At 41.3% G+C, this 17,130-nt stretch overlaps 1 protein-coding gene across 7 annotated transcripts in view; it reads right to left on the bottom strand.

Moving 5' to 3' along the window:
• Positions 1 to 415: 415 nt before the first annotated feature.
• Znf140 (zinc finger protein 140) overlaps positions 416 to 17,130 on the bottom strand; it is a 23,950-nt gene continuing 7,235 nt past the window's right edge. Inside the window, exons 2-5 of one of the 7 annotated variants that reach the window (XR_007341493.1) lie at positions 16,800 to 16,898; positions 3,932 to 5,314; positions 3,139 to 3,219; positions 416 to 2,352 (exon numbers count right to left, since the gene is read on the bottom strand). Coding sequence is in view for 4 of the 7 variants with exons in the window: in XM_048785841.1 (XP_048641798.1) it covers positions 4,161 to 5,314; positions 16,800 to 16,898 (1,253 nt within the window). In the remaining 3 variants the exon portion in view is untranslated. The other 6 variants (XR_007341491.1, XR_007341492.1, XM_048785844.1 and 3 more) reach the window with 6 other exon arrangements.

Raw genomic sequence — 17,130 nt, forward strand, 5'->3', positions numbered from 1 at the left:
AAAAAAAGGAAATCTAATTTTATTTTGCACAAAAAAAAGTCACATGGGTGAGAAAAAAAATATGAATGTAGGGAATGTGAGAAGGTATTCAACAACTCCTCCACCTTAAGGAGACATGTAAGAAGTCACACTGGAGAGAGACCTTATGAATGCAATCAATGTGGAAAAGTTTTCAGTCAAAAACCATCTCTTAAGGCTCATGTGAGAACTCACATGAGTGTGACCTAGAGAGAGACCCTATGAGTGTGACCTGTGTGGAAAATCCTTTGGCGCAGCTCTTACCTCATAGAACACAAGAGAATACATGCCGGGGAGACACTCTATGGGTGCAGTGACTGTGGGAAAGCCTTCAACCCCAGCTCTCACAAGGTTCACAAGAAGACACACACTTGAGGGGACTTTTTTGATGCAGTGACTGGGAAAGCCAGGGGCCTCTCATCCCTCAGGATGCATAACAGGACTCACCCCAGGGAGAAGGCCTACCAAAGGAAGGAGTGTGGGGAGGCCTTACCAGTTCCTCTTCCCTGAGGAAACAAGTAGGAATTCACACTGGGGAGAAACGCTACAAATGTATCCAATGTGGGAAAGCTTTCAGAGCCCTTCACTTACTATACACAAGAGAATTCATGATGAGACAGAAACCCTGTATGTGTTGAGTGTGTTGTCATCTTTTTCATTGTCTAATGGTGCACTTCAAACTCATTATTTGGTCTTTCTTCTCTAAAATTAGCATTTAAGGTTAAATATGGCCCTGAAGACACTCCTTTGACTTTATAACACATTTTGTCCCAGGTTAATATATTTGAATATTGTCTATTTGTCATGATATTTTTGATCCTTGACTATTTACAATTCCATATTTTTCACATGTGAAGTGTTTCAGTTGCCTTTTTGAGTTCTGAGTTGCTGCACTGGTTCACAGTATCTGGAACACTTGAAGCTACTTTATTGGTGTTTTTTTGAGAGTTGCCATCAGGCCCAATAAGGCAGATATTGCTTCTGGCCTAACTGCTCACCCTTCCTAACTAATATAGCCAAGGGTGACAACATTCTTCTTTCCTGACCAATCAGAAATAGACTAGTATCACTGAACCCGACTATTTTGTTCTTTTTGCAAAACTTTGCCTTTCTGCCTTCTTTCTTCTGCCTTCAAAGGTACCATTTTTGGAGCTGAGAGAGACATCTATCTTGTGCCCAGGAGAATGACAAATGATGCCTAAAGATAATGTAGAAGAGCTCCTGCTTCCTCAAAACAGCTTTGAATAGCTGTGCTAGTTCTCCTCCCTGCTTATTACCAGGACTCTCTTTTTTGGGCAGTGCTTGGGATGAAACCCAGGGCCTAGGCAAGTGCTCTATCACTGAACTACATCCCCAGACCAGGACATCTTTATATGTGAGAAAAATTAAGTATACTGCTTTTTTTTTTTTAAAGAGAGAGAGAGAGAGAGAATTTTAATATTTATTTTTTAGTTTTCGGCGGACACAACATCTTTGTTTGTATGTGGTGCTGAGGATTGAACCCGGGCCGCACGCACACCAGGCAAGCGCATTACCGCTTGAGCCACATCCCCAGCCCCAAGTATACTGCTTTTTAAAAAACAGTATGTGAGTGCAATCAATACAATGTGAGTGTATGTATTTGCAAAGGAATCCAAAAAGGAAGATGGAAGAGGAATGTGGGCTGATTTTTGTGCTTAGGCAGGAGATAAAGATAGAACTGAAGCCACTTGGAAGCAAGACATCAGAGAAGCAAGGGAATTCCAAGATTTCAGCACCAGAAATCTAGGAAGTTCTCAGACAGAGGGCAGATTACCAATGTTAAATGCAAAGTGAAGCTCGAGGTTGGATTATTACCAAACAACCAGCATTTACTTCACTCACACTGAATATACTGTTGCTCTATCCCCTTATCTTTCTGCATTCAGAGTACCTTCCTGTCTCAGTGCTGAAGCTTAGTTTAATCTTCTTTTGGAAGACTTGTAAAAACTTGACTGAAACACAGTAATACAGGGAGAAGTTTACAGCATCTATGAATTTTCCCAAATAGTACATACCGACTTAACCTGCCTCTAGATGAACAAAGAGCCCAATCAACACCTCTCCCACTTCCCTGGTGCTGCAAGGGTCCCCCACTCTTTACTTGGCACCCTCCTTCTTGTGCTGTCCCCATGCTTCTTTAGTTTCATTACATGTTAAATTCCATAGGTATTTTATTGAAAACCAAATATAATATAATTATCAGTGAGTAAACTTAATATTCATTTATATCACAGTTGACAAGTTTTCTATAAAGGTCTAGACACTATTTTAAACTTTGCAGGCCATATATATCTCTATTGCATATTCTTCATCCTTTTAAAATAAAAATTAAAAAATAAACAGACATTTAAAAATTGTAAAAACCATTCTTAATTCACAAGCCCTGATCTGGACATGGGCCACAATCCCCAACACCTGACTATATTTCACACAAGTCAGGTCCCACTGAGTAGAGAGCAGGTGGTTTCTGGATCTGAATCAGATAATGGAATATATTAGGTAAACCCTTAAGTATATAAAATATCAACTTAAATAAAGTGTTTTCATGTTCTCCCTAATATTGACAGCTCAGGTAACATGATCTTCACCCTGATACAGACTACCAACTACCTTAGAAAACCAAATCCGATACTACATACCCATCTCTATCCAGGCATCATCAGTGTTTGAGCCAGACTACAGTTTTCAGATCAATATCAGCCTCTCCTAAATGAATCTTATGCAAAGCTTTGGGACACTTCAAAATATATATACAAAAATGGCATAATGACAAAAGCTTCCAGAGAATGCAGCCCTTCTGATCATGCATGCAGAAGTCTAGTGGCATGTAAATAAGGCTCTCCAGGACCAGATTATTCTAGGCTTTATCTCCTAAAAAAAATGACTCTGAACGTGTTAGGCACTGGATTTGATCTTCAACATCACATAAAAATAAACAAATAAAATAAAGGTATTAAAAAATGACTCTGAATGAGATATTTATCCATTAACACCTTTTACAGATGTGCAGCTACTATAGTATCAGTGCTCAATAAAGTTTCTCCTATTTACTGATTCCTTCTATGAAATTGCTTACCTTGCTGATCAAAGCAAACTTACCCTGAAGGTGTGAGCTGTGCCAGCTGGGCAGCTGATCATACCAAAAGGCTTATATATGTGCTTATGAGAAAACTGTTCTCTCTGTAAATGGAACAAAAAAGGGAAACTGCCTGGGAAATTTGCTGTGATGCATCTTCCATTTCAGACTGTCTTAGTTAGATTCAAGGATAAACAGGAGTTAGCATAACTTTAAAACCAAATTCTCTCACTGCAAAGTTAAAACCAGAAAACGCCTAATGTTTCTGTGTTTGTATGATGTTCCTATGAAAGCAGAGCACTCTTCTTGTGGATGTCAATGTCGTAGTAGTTATACTTTCAGAGTCACATATGCTGTGGAAGATGAGCAGGTACAAGATTAGTTTAGTAAAAGCCAAAAGGTTTATTTATAACTTCCTCTTCTGAATTCACTTCTTTAAAAAATCCCATCTCCCCCCACCCCAAAATGAGACCCTTCCCCACACTGATTCCACCCAAGATGACTGCTCATTAGAGTAGTTTTTCAACATGATTCCCTCATCTGAGCTTCAGATACTGCCTTCTCTCCTTCAAGAGTATTTAAAATTTTAATAAATACTGAATGGAAAATATAGGAATTCCCAAGCACTGTGTTTCTATGCATCACTTCATTTATGTACTTTCTGATGTCCAAAGTATCCTTTTCTAAAGCTCTTTCTTACCATGCATCTGTCCTGGCTGAACTAACAGATGAAGAATAAGGACTGATATCTCAAATAAAAGTTCCCTCATATCTTAATAGGAAGGAATTTACAAAAGTAGAGTGAGAGACTCCTACCAAATGAAGAGTATTCTCAGTGTTATAAGAACAATTTCCTCAATAGTGATTTCGTCTTCTGATAGAGAATGAGCAGCTAGAATGGCTTTCCCACAGATTTTGGGACTCTTCTGCAGGATTTTGAATAAGGTGTGGATCACATCTTCACATTCACACAAGGCTTCTTTCTGAGAGTTGTCTGAAGGGAAAGTGAGGCATTACCTTTTGCTGTTTACTGATGAATTTGTTCTTAGGTTTTCTTTATAGTGTGTTCAGCAAGAAAAGAGTGGTAATTAAATGAATTTTCATAAACATAGGGGTTGTCCAGTGAGTGTGTTCTCTGGTGCTTAGCAAGGTTTGAACTCCAGCTGAAGGATTTGTTGCACACTTTGCAAACATAAGGCTTCTCTCCAGTGTGAGTCACCTGGTGCAGAATGAGGGAGAAGCTCCTGCTGAAGGCTTTGTTGCACTCAGCACAGGTGTAGGGCTTCTCTCCAGTGTGGGTCTTCGTGTGCTGCGTGAGAGACGCATGCCAAGTGAAGACTTTTCCACATTCGTCACATTCGTAGAGCTTTTCTCCAGCGTGGACTCTCTGGTGTTTCGTGAGGAACGAATGGCAACGGAACGCCTTCTGACACTCAGGGCACTCGTAGGGGGTCTTGGTCGTGTGGATGCTGTGATGTCGAGTGAGGTGTGAGGAGCGCCGGAACGCCTTCCCACACTCAGTGCACTCGTAAGGCTTCTCTGCAGTGTGTGTCACCTGATGGCGAATAAGTTCAGAGCCACTGCTGAAGGCCCTCCCACATTTCCTACAAACATACTGCTTCTTCCCTATGTGAATCCTCTGATGTCGGGTGAGATTGGAAGCACGACTGAAGGCCTTTCCACACTCAGTACATTTGTAGGGTTTCTCCCCAGTATGTGTTCTCTGGTGCTCAACGAGGAAGGAAAGGTAACTAAAGGTTTTATTGCAGTCCTTACACTCGTGGGGTTTCTTCCCTGTATGTATCATCTGATGTTTCACCAGATTTGAAATCTGGCTAAAGGTTTTGCCACATTCCTTACACACATACGGTTTCTCTCCAGTGTGAGTTCTCTGATGTAACACAAGGGAAAACCGCCGACTGAATGTCTTCCCACACTCGCGGCATCCATAGGGCCTTTCTACCACACAGATACTCACGTGTCGAGGCAGAGTTTCTTGGTGAGGGTCTGCCACTTTCCCAGTACATCCCTGATTTCCTTGAAGTGTGTCAGGACCACCCTTGCATTTCCAGCTTCCTTTAATGCTGGAATACATGGGACCTTGGCTTAGCATTCTTCCCATCATCAAATACTGGGATGAGTCATCATGAATGACATCTTCTGGAGAAACTTCTTGGATCTCAATACTTGACTCTGACACTGAAAGATACAAAAAAAAAAAAAAAAGCAAATAAGGCAATTTTTTTTTCTGTATTAAGTAAATTTAAAAGCCATTCCTTTTATTTACTTACTTACTTATATTGAGACAGGGTCTCACTAGGTTACCCAAGCTGGGCTTGATTCATGATCCTGCCTCAACCACCCAAGTGGCTGAGATAGCAGGCCAGACTTGGCTTATTCTCACCACCATTGCCCCACCCTTTTTTTTTTTTTAATATTTTTTAGTTGTAGATGGACACAATACCTTTATTTCATTTGTTTTTATTTTATGTGGTGCTGGGGATCAAACTCAGAGCCTCACACATGCTAGGCAAGTGTCCTACCACTGAGCTACAGCCCCAGCCCCTTCCATTTTTTATTTTGAGACAGGGTCTCACTAAGTTGCCAAGGCTGGCCTCAAACCTGCAATCCTGCCCTAGCTTTCTGAGTTGCTGGGATCACATATGTGTCACCACACCCAACTCTGCCATTCCTCCCTTTTTGATGAGAGAATTGGGGGGAAATTAAAAATAAAATTTAGCAATTCCACGGCTTTCATAGCTGCTATATTTAGCTGTGAAGTCTGAGCAGTGTGCCCAGTAATCAGAAGAGACAAGGTTAAGAGAGATATGGACACACAGGGGGAAAGACCACATGTAAGTAACGAAGGAGAGGGGGACAAAGACACTATCATCCAGGAGACAGATGTTCATGAAGGACAGGAGTTCATGTTCAGGTCTCTGTTCAAACTGCACTTGGTTGCCAGAATGATCTGAAAGTGGCAAGTCCAAGATGCTGCTAATGAACACTGCAGGTATTCTTCAGGTCCCACAAGACATCCAACTGTGGGCCGAGTGCCGTTTGGAACATCATACAATACCTGTGCCAAGTGGGAGGAAAGAAAATGTTTCTCCAAGAACTGCGCACCGACTCAGCCTTCTGTGCGGACAGGAGGCTCAGCATTGGCGCAGCTATCTTCCCATCCAATACCTTTCACAGACAGGCACAGCTTTGATTTCCTCAAGCCTGAATTTTCGGAAGTGACTTCAGTTTTCATTTGGAACAAAATTTTATAAAACTGTGATTTATGTTTTTTGTGATCCTAGGGATGGAACCCAGGATGCTTTACCACTGAGTTGTATCCTAGTTCTTTTTATTTTTTTTTTTAATATTTATTTTTTGTAGTTGTAGTTGGACACAATAATTTTATTATTTACTTATTTATCATTTTTATGTGGTGCTGAGGATCGAACCCAGGGCCTTGCACATGCAAGGCGAGCGTTCTACTGCTAAGCCATAACCCCAGCCCCCTTTTTATCTTTTGAGACGTGTTCTAGTCAGCTATTTTGCTGCTGTGACTCAAAGATCTGACTAGAATAGTTGTAGAAGAGGAAAAGTTTATTTGAGGGCTCACAGTTTCAGAGGTTTTAGTCTAAAGAAGGCAGACTTCATTCCTTGGAGCTCAAGGTGAGGCAGAACATTATGGCAGAAGAGTGTGGCAGATGGAAGCAGCTCACATGGTGATCAGGAAGCAGAGCGAGACTCCGCTTTCCAGAAACAAAATATACACCCCATAACCACGACCCCAACGAACCACTTCCTCCAGCCATACCCTACCTGCCTCCAGTTACCACTCAGTTAATCCCATCAGGGATCAATTAACTGATTAGGGTAAGACTCTCACACCCCGATCATTTCTCCTCTGATCCTTCTTGCACTGTGTCACACATGAGATTTTGCAGGACACCTCATATCCAAACCATAACAAGACAGGATTTTCATTACATTGCCCACGCTGGCCTTGAACTCACAATTCTCCTGTCTCAGCCTCTAAGCTTCTGGAACTACAGATATGCACCACCAAGTTCAGCTGAAGGGGTTTTTAAAAAAATATATTCAAATCCTCACTAGGCAGGTGGTGCATGCCTGTAATCCCAGTGACTCAGGAGGATGAGGCAGGAAGATCACAAGTTCAAGACCAGCTTTAGCAACTTAGTGAAACCCTGTCTCAACATAAAAAACAAAAAGGATTGAGGATGTGGTTCAGGGGTTAAGCACCCCTAGGTTGAGTCCCCAGTACCAAAATAAATATAAGTGTGTGTGTGTGTGTGTGTGTGTGTTTTCAAATCTTTATTCTTAGGAAATACACAAGTATGTAAGGGTAAAATACCATGATATGTATAATTTATTCTCAAATGTTTCAGGAAAAAATGTAAACCAAATGATAAGGCAAATGTGGCAACATGTGAGCCGTGTAGGTAAAGGGCATGTGGGTATTCTTTGTGTTATTCTTACAACTTTTCTGTAATTTTAACATTATTTCTCAATAACACATTTAAAAATTCACTATTCTCCTGGGCTGAGGATCTAGCTCAGGGATAGACTACTTGCCTATCATGCATAAGACCCTGGGCTCTACCTCAACACCACACACACACAAAAAAACCAATTCATTTTTCTTTCTAACATAGTTTGACACATTTTGAGGGGGAAGGAATGCTATTCCATATTATCACTGTTAACTTTTAGGGAAAAGTAAATAGACCTTATGTCTTTTGCGGGGGAGGTTACCTGGGATTGAATTCAGGGGCGCTCGACCACTGAGCCATATTCCCAGCCTACTTTGTATTTTATTTAGAAACTGGGTCTCACTGAGTTGCTTAGTGACTCACAGTTGCTGAGGCTGATTTTGAACTCGAGATCATCCTGCCTCAGCCTCCTGAGCCGCTAGGATTACAGGCATGTGCCTCTGCACCCAGCAACCTTGTATCTTTAATGTCTGTTTTAGTAATGAATCAACATCTGTACCTATGCGGTACACACACAGAAATACAGAATGATTACAAGAGGGGAGACAGCAAAATAGCTTCTGGAATAATGATCTCAATAAAGAGAAAATTAAATTCCTTTCCTGCTGCTTTCATAAGCCAATTACACGTCTACTGAGTATCTGTGTAAAAGCCGTGGGGTTACTGACAAATTCTCTTCAGAAGCTGAGAATCAGTAAAGAGAACACAGAAGAAAACATTAGCTAATGATATAAAATCAAAAGAATACATTCATTATATTTAGAGTAAAAATCATAAAAAAAAGATGAAGTATGAAAATCTATGCCACAGAAAAGAAAGGCTTCATCAAGGAGACTAGTTAGAGCTGAAATCCCTGAATAAATCTGCACATTTAACACTACTGGAAAAACCTGTGTTAAACACATGGATCTAGGATCATTTTTGCCTATGAGTCCCCAAAACAATGAGTAAAAAAACACAACCAAGAAAACCAAGTTTAAGATATTAACATACAAACCACATGTGGTAGCACACAACTGTAGTCCCAGCTACTCAGGAGGCCCTAGCAGGAGGATCTCCAATCCCAGGCCAGCCTGGGCAACTAAGCAAAATCCTGCCTTGCTGGAAGCCAGGCATGAATTATGGGTCTGTTGAGCCAACACAAGTCAGGGAGGCCACTTTTCTGGGGACTCCTGGTTCAAGAAAGCCCAGGTCATGCTGGTGCTCTGCCTCGGCTCCAAGCCCTAGGTTCAAATGCAGCTGCCAGAAACGGTATAACCAGCCACCAAACAACTTGTCTTCCCATCCCCACCCTGTTCCTCAACAAGCCTGCCACATGGAAACTTCTGATGTACTTCCCCTTAAATAAAGGATCTTAAATAAAGGATTGTTCAGTTCCAGTTCCTCTCAGCGCTGGAAGACCTACCAGGCATCCCGCCTTTAAATCTAATTTCTGGTTTTTTTGTTTTTGGGGGTTTATTTTTGCTACAAATAGAAAACTAGAACTTTATTGGTGAACTTACACTATTACCAAGGAGAGTGAGGGTGAGAGGAGCCAGGCTTTTTAAAAAGTGTCTGTTGTCTTTTATTCCTTACTGATTTTTTTCAGACTTTTTATTTTCCCAGATAGTATACATTTCCAAGCAGTAATCTGCTCTACTGGGGTATTAGTAACCTCAGCACTGCCTCAAGAAATAGAAAACAGCTGTGAAAGTAGCCCAGTGTCGAAGAGCCCTGGGTTCAATCCCTAGTACGGGGGCGGAGCAAGAGGGTATCAAAGAAAAAAAGAATATAGAAAGAAAAAACATGCTAACACTGACCAAAAGAAAGAAAGAGTGGTTACAATAATTTCAGACAAAGCAGACATCTAAAGAAGAGCACTGCATAAGAAGAGTCCTCAAGGCTGGGGTGTAGATCAGTGGCAGAACATTTGTCAAGAATGTATGAGGGGGCTGGGGATGTGGCTCAAGTGGTAGCGCACTCGCCTGGGATGCGTGCGGCCCGGGTTCCATCCTCAGCACCACATACAAACAAAGATGTTGTGTCTGCCAAAAACTAAAAAAATAAATCAATAAATATTAAAATTCTCTCTTTCTCACTCTCTCAAAAAATAAATAAATAAATTCATAATGTCAAGCCATGATAACTTATTAAAAAAAAAAAAAGAATGTATGAGGCCCTGGGTTCGAGCCCTGGAACCCCAAAAGTATTATTATAAATAAAGAATGCTCTTAGAAAACATTATAATTCTTAGTGTGTATTCACATCACAACAGAATATCAAAATAGGTGGGGCATTTTATACCCAAAAGGAGAAATACAACCAGGCACAGTGGCCACACCTATAATCCCATCAGCTCAGGAGGCTGATGCAGGAGGATCATGAGTTCAAAGCCAGCCTCAGCAACAGAGAGACCCTAAGCAACTCAGTGGGACCCTGTCTCTAAATAAAATTCAAAATAGGGCTGGAGATGTGGCTCAGTGGTCAAGTTCCCCTGAGTTCAATCCCCAGTACCCAAAAAAAGAAGAAACAGAAACAGATGAATCCACTATCACAGTTGAAGACAACTGAAGACTTCTCTATCAGAAATGCACAGATCCAGTAGGCAGGAAATCAATAAGGACACAATTGACCTCAATGACACCTTTAACGCACTAAGTACAACTTCTATAATGTTCACGCAAAAACAGAGTACACATTTTCTCAAGCTCACATGGAACTTTCACCAAGACAGATCACATTCTAGGTCATAAAACAACCTTTACACATTTGAAAGAGTAGAAACCATGATATATAATCCCAAGACCACAACAGAATTAAATGGAACAAGAAATCAGTGAACTAGAAATAAAAAACAAGGGTTAAATGGAAAATTTCCAAATACATGGAGATTAAACAACACACTTTTAAATAACACAGAGGTCAAAGAATAAATTGCAAAAAAAAAAAATTTCAAAATACTTTGAAACAAATGAAAATGAAAATAGAACTTACCAAAACTTAGTAAAATACTGCGAAAGCAGCGATTAGGGGGAAATACACAGCAATGAATGCATCTATGTATTTTAAAAGAAAGATTCAAACTCAATCCACTTTAAGAAGCTAGAAAAAGAGCAAATTAAATCCAAAGTAGGCAAGAGAAAAAGAAAAATTGGAGCAGAAATCTGAAATTGAAAATAAGATATTGGATAGGGAATGCCTCAGTCTGGCTGGGCACAAATCACAAGCCACTGAAGCAGAAACAAACTTTATTCCTGAACTCCACCAGCACACTCCACACACGCTTCCCAGGAACTCCCCTGAACGCCACGCAGCTCCTCCAGGAACCCCCAACCGGAAAATCCCGCCTCCGACACTTCCCCAACCAATGAGAACTCTTCAGGAATCCCCGCGAGAGCTCAACCAGAACTCAATGGGAACTCCGCGAGAACTCAAAAGTCATCATCTTAATGGCTTGCTGGCGTCACCTCTCAACCACTACTTCTGGGAAAAAAGGCATGCGTCATCCCGACGCGGCTATGGCCCTCAACAAGGGAAAATAAAAAATCAATAGTAAGATGCTAGCCACGTTAACTAAGGAAAAAAAGAGATGACACAAATGGTGGTGGAAAAGGGTCACTTCATATCCCCCTGAACATTCAAAGAATAGTAAATGAATGTTCTAAGCAACTCTGTGCCTATGAATTTGATAAACCCACATGAAATGTCACAATTGCTTAAAAGACACAAACTGTTAAAACTCAGACAACCTGGGCTGGGGCTGGGGCTCAGTGGCAGAGCACTGGCCTACACATGATCCTTAGCACCACATAAAAATAAATAAAATAAAGACATCTGCCATCTACAACTGAAAAAAAAAAAAAGACAACCTGAATAGGCCTGTATCAAAGAACTATATCAATAATAACTTTCCTGAACAGAAAGTACCACGTCCAGATGGGTTCACTGGTGAATTTTTGCCAAATTCTCTACACTCTTTCAGAAGACAGAAACAAAGGGAATATTTCCTAACTCGTTCTAGAAGGTCAACGTTACCCTAATACCAGAGATATTACAAAAAAAGAAAATTATAAGCATTTTGTGCCGTAGTCTGGCTGGGCACAAAATCACGAGCCACTCACAGCCTTGTAGATTCAAACAGCAATTCTTTATTCCCGAACTCACACCGGCACTCTACAAACACGTTCTGGGCAAAATCTACACTTCCACTGGGCTCTCCATCCCAAAATACTCTCTGAATCCCGCGAGAACTCAACGGGAACTCAAGGAGCGGGCGGGCGCTTGAGGCAGCAGGATACGCCCTATTCCCAGCAGGATACACCCTAAACCTGGACCCACCCTAATCCAGCAGGATCCTCCCTAAACCCGGATCCACCCTGGTCCTTGAGCAGGGTCACCTTACTCAAACATACATGCAATGTCTCTGCAAATGACCTGGGTCCAAAGGAGAGTCCTTCCTCTAAGCAACATGGAGTAGGCTGACAAAGAAATTGCGATGCGTCATTCCTACTTGGCAATGGCTCTCAGCAATCTCCCATGAACATCATGTAGAAATCTTCCCTGAGTAGTTGGCTCTCTGTATCTACAGATTCAACCACACATCAAAAATATTCAAGAAAGGGCTGGGGTTGTGGTTCAGAGGTAGAGCACTCGCCTAGCATGCGTAAGCCACTGGGTTCGATCCTCAGCACCACATAAAAATAAAATAAAGATATTGTGTCCACCTACAACTAAAAAATAAATGTTTAAAATAATTCAAGAAAACAATTACTGAACATGTATATAGACTTGTCATTATTGCCCAACAACAGTGCAATAAATTCCTGTAGAATTCATGCTGCGTCAGGCACTATGAATAACTTAGAGGTGATTTAAAGTGCACAGGAAGATGTGACAGCTCATATGAAAACTCTATGCCATCTGAGCATCTGCAGGCAGACAGTCCTGGATCCAACCCTCCACAGGTCTAAAGGGTTACCTGTATTAGCAAGTCAGACCCAACAGCGTATAAAAAGAACCACACCCAGCACCAAGTGGGACTGATTGCAGATATGCAGGGCTGGTTCAGCATTTGAGAATCAACTACTGTAACACAACACACGAGGCAGAAATCACAAATCCACAGATACAAAAAAGCACCTGCCGACTCCAAAACCCACTCATGACAACTCCTGGCAAAACAGGAATGAAGGGGAGATCCGTCAACTTGATCTAAAACCCACAAAGCTCAAGCTGACATCATGCAGAATGGTGAGAACTAGGAAGCTTTCCTGGTGAGACCAGGAGAAGAAGGATGTGCCCCCACCACCGCCTTTATACATGACACTGGACATCCCAGCCGATACAGCAAGACGCAACAGAGAACACAGTCATCCCTCTGTATCCACAGGGACCGGTTCCAGGACACACTCTGGACAATAAAATCCATGGTGCTCAAGTCCCTTTATATGAAATGCACTACTGTAGCAAGGGACGTCAATAACGGGGAAGTTGTATACGTGTGGAGACCACGGCTGAGTGGAAACTATCTGTATTTTCCTCTCAATTTTGTGAACATAAAGTCATCCTAAAGTAAAGTTTGTTATTTTCAAAAAATCCTTTCAGTATTTACAAGAAAAAAAAATCAGTATAGAAAGGTTTGGGGTATTTTTATTTCTACAACAAAGTTTAAGTGATATAAATACACAACAAATTCACTAGCTTTGGCTGTAGAGAAGCAATATAGCTTGTTAGCAAGGACTGGGGAAAGTTAGTTAAGAAAAAAACTCAGTAATAATTACACAGGAATTTTACAAAGAAATTTAAAAATTTAAAAATCTCTCCAGGTAACTCCTAAATATCTAGTTTAGCTCAATATCAGCATCACCTGGTAATTTGTTCAAAATGCAAACCTGGCACTCTACCCCCAACCTACTCACAGAATTTCTGGGAGATGCCCAGGAAGGATTTGGTACTTCTCCAGGTGACTTTTGTGCAGACTAAAATTTGAGGAGCACTGAGATATCTTTCTTCAGCTCCATAAATGATACTCAGGTGTCCCACAGAGACCCAAAACACAAACTGATACACTCTTGAGCCCCTACACAAACTTGCTCATCATTCCCTTCTTAGGAGATAATACTACCAAGCAAATGATGATGCCAACCATAATTCCTGAACCTTCTTCATGTCTACTCATGTTCACCTATTCAATTATTATGTCCTGTGGATTCTATGTCCTTATTTTTTACCAATCTTTCTGCCTCCCTCGACTAACTAACTAGATGTCTCTATTGATCTTATTAGAGCTAGACTAGGTTATGATAAAAACTTTTAAATGTAAAGTGTTTACTTTAGCCAAGCATGGTGGCACACGCCTGTAATCCCAGCATCTCAGGAGGCTGAGGCAGGAGGATCGTGAGTTCAAAGCCAGCCTCAGCAACTTAGCAAAGTCCTCAAGCAATTTATCAAGATCCTGTCTCTAAATAAAATATAAAAAGGGCTGGGGATATGGTTAGGGTTAAGCACCCTGGGTTCAATCCTGGTACCAAAAAAAAAAAAAAATGATGCATGTTTATGATTACACATCATTACTGTCTCTGTGTGATATTTCACAATAAGGAGTTTTCAAAAAAAGATACAGAGCCAGGCATGGTGGTTCACGGCTATAATCCCAGTGGTTCAGGAGGCTGGGGCAGGAAAATCCCAAGTTTAAAGCCAGCCCCAGCAACCAGTGAGGCCCTAAGCAACTTAGAGAGACACTATCTCAAAATAAAAAAAATTAAAAAAGGGCTGGAGATGTGGCTCAGAGATTAAACACCCCTAAGTGCAATCCCTAGTACTAAGTACCCCAAAAAAATATAACAGGAAAGCCAGACATGATGGTGCACACCTGTATCCAAATTACTCAGGAGGCTGAGGCAGGAGAACCACAAGTTCAAGGCCAGTCTGGCCAACTTAATGAGATCCTGTATCAAAACAAAAAATAAAATAAAGGCTGGGGTGGGCGGCATAGTTCAGTGGTAGAGGACCTGCCTAGCATGCTTAAATCCCTGTTCAATCGCTAGTACTGGGAATAAAGACAAAATTTCCAAGAGCTACAGTACAGTAGTGAAATCCGAGCAATTCCTCCACGCTGTCCCTTTTCTTACTTCCCCAATATATGATCGCATTAGTTTTGGATTTTGTTTGTTTGTTTTTATTGCCCAAAAGAAGCCAGATGGCAAATGCCTATCACCCCAGCTACACAGGAGGCTGAGGCAGGAGGACTGCTAGAGCCCAGGAATTTGAGACCAGCTTGGGTAATGGCAAGACCCTATCACAACAACTAACTAAATGAATAAAAGTTTAGAAAAAGACATCTTTACTGTTTAACTTGCATTTGAATAAAGTCCCCTGTACGTGTTTTCCCGCTTGACTTTAGTCCACATCAGCACCTTCTTCCTAAGACCTTCTCTGTATCCTCTTAGAAGTCTCTGTACCAGGACATTAATGACAACTACTCTCCTGACAGCAAGAGATGTTCTTACAGCACATCTCCTGTTCCCTCTTCAGGCCTTATATGCTGCTGTTTCCTAAACACAGATGTCTTCCTTTTTCCTCAATAGGACCATTCTCTAAAGGTCACTGTGCCTCTAGTAGACCTCTGATTCAGCACCAGCTACAGAGGTTACAGAACTTTTTCTAAAGACATACAAATATAGATTCATATTTTTTCCATAATAAATTTTCAAGAGTGGGCATGGCCATATTTATTTTTAAAGAGGTTCATCAGCCAGGTGCAATAGCACATGTCTATAATCCCAGTAGCTTAGGAGGCTGAGGAAGAAGGATCATGAGTTCAAAGCCAGCCTCAGGAACTAGTGAGGCCCTAAGCAACTTAGGGAGACCCTGTCTCAAATTAAAACATAAAAAGAGTTGGGGGGCTGGGGTTGTGGCTCAGTAGTAAAGGGCTTGCCTTGCATGGGTTCAGTCTTCAGCACCATGTAAATAAAAATAAAGGTATTGTGTCCATGTACAACTAAAAAAATTTCTTAATATTAAAAAAATTAAAAATAAAAAGATGGGGCTGGGGCTCTGTGGTTTTGCACCCCTAGGTTCAATCCTCAGTACCAAAAAAATAAAAATAAAGATGCATCTGATCAGCAATTGACTGCCAACCAAAGGTGAGGAAGGCTTTCAGAGCCATTCTCAGTTTATTTATGGCTTCAATTTTTACCTCTTTGTGTAAGATCCCTAAATCTGCATCTCTAGCCTGAACATTTTTCTAAGATACATTCCAACAACCATGGCTGAACACCTTCATTTGTATCATCTTCTAATCCCATCAAGTATATCTCAAACTTATCTGTCATCTTTTTTCTAAAACCAGGATTTTCCTAGGGCTAGGGTTGTGGCTCAGTGGTAGCATGCTTACCTAGCATGTATGAGGCACTGGGTTCGATTCTCAGCAGCACATACAAATAAATAAAATAAAGGTCTAAAAAAAAAATTAAATAAATAAAAACCAGGATTTTCCTGTTTTTTGTTTTCTTTTCAATCCCTACCCAGAATATTCCGGCCTAAAATACCAACTTGAAATTCCTTCTCTCATTGTGGAACTGCTAATCTCTAACTCGTGTTACTTAAAAACACACAAAGGCCACAAATTCTTTGATAGTTTCTACAATTTTGTATATCCTTTAGTCTCTGTATTGCCTGAGAGAAAGTCTTGACAAGATTAAAATTTCAGTAAATATTAATACATGAATAAATGAATCGATCATCAACCAGCCAAACAACGATTTAATCTTTCCAAGATGACTAAAAAGAACAACACTATAAACTATACATGACTTCTTATTTAAGCAACAGACACATTTGCTGATTTGAAGGAAGAAAGGCGAGATAGCAGGAGGCAGTGTGAGGCCAGGCCTGGCGGCCACACTGCATCCCAATAGCCCAGGAGGCAGAGGCAGGAGGGTCATGAGTGGAAGCCGCCTCAGCAACTCCACAAGACCCTGTCTCTAAATAAAATATGAAAGGGGAAAAAAAAAAGGGGGGGGCTGGGGATGTGGCTGAGTTCTCTCATGTATGCTGTGAGCAAGACTTCATCATCTCCACATCATTGGTATGTTTGTGGGAAAATTCCCAACTTGCATTCTAAAAGTATTGCCTTCTCGTTGACTAATGGTGTTGTTACTTTAAAAACTTTCCCTGGCAGTTTCTACCTCACCCACCTGAAGGGAGATCTCTGCTCACGTCTCCTTTTCCCAGCCAGGGCTCTTTCCCTTGCTCCAATAAGGAAACCACATCTGGCTTAGAAATGGAAAGACCTGCTTACAGAAAACAAAATGAATTCAAAGTCAGTCCTTAAACTCTAAGAAAAAAGGGACCATTAAAATAAATAGCAGAGCAGGCCCAGCGGCCTGCTGAGGGGCAGAGCCGCCCCCCAACCCCCGCGCCTGCCAGGTAGGCGGAACGGTGACCACCGGCAGAAAAGGCCCAGTGGCCCGTGGCGGGACAGAGCTTCCAATCACTCCTGCAAGGTAGGCGGGCCTGCGACCCACC

This window comes from Marmota marmota, unplaced genomic scaffold (assembly GCF_001458135.2).
Source record: "Marmota marmota marmota unplaced genomic scaffold, marMar, whole genome shotgun sequence".
In the NCBI taxonomy this organism is placed as follows: Eukaryota; Metazoa; Chordata; class Mammalia; order Rodentia; family Sciuridae; genus Marmota; species Marmota marmota.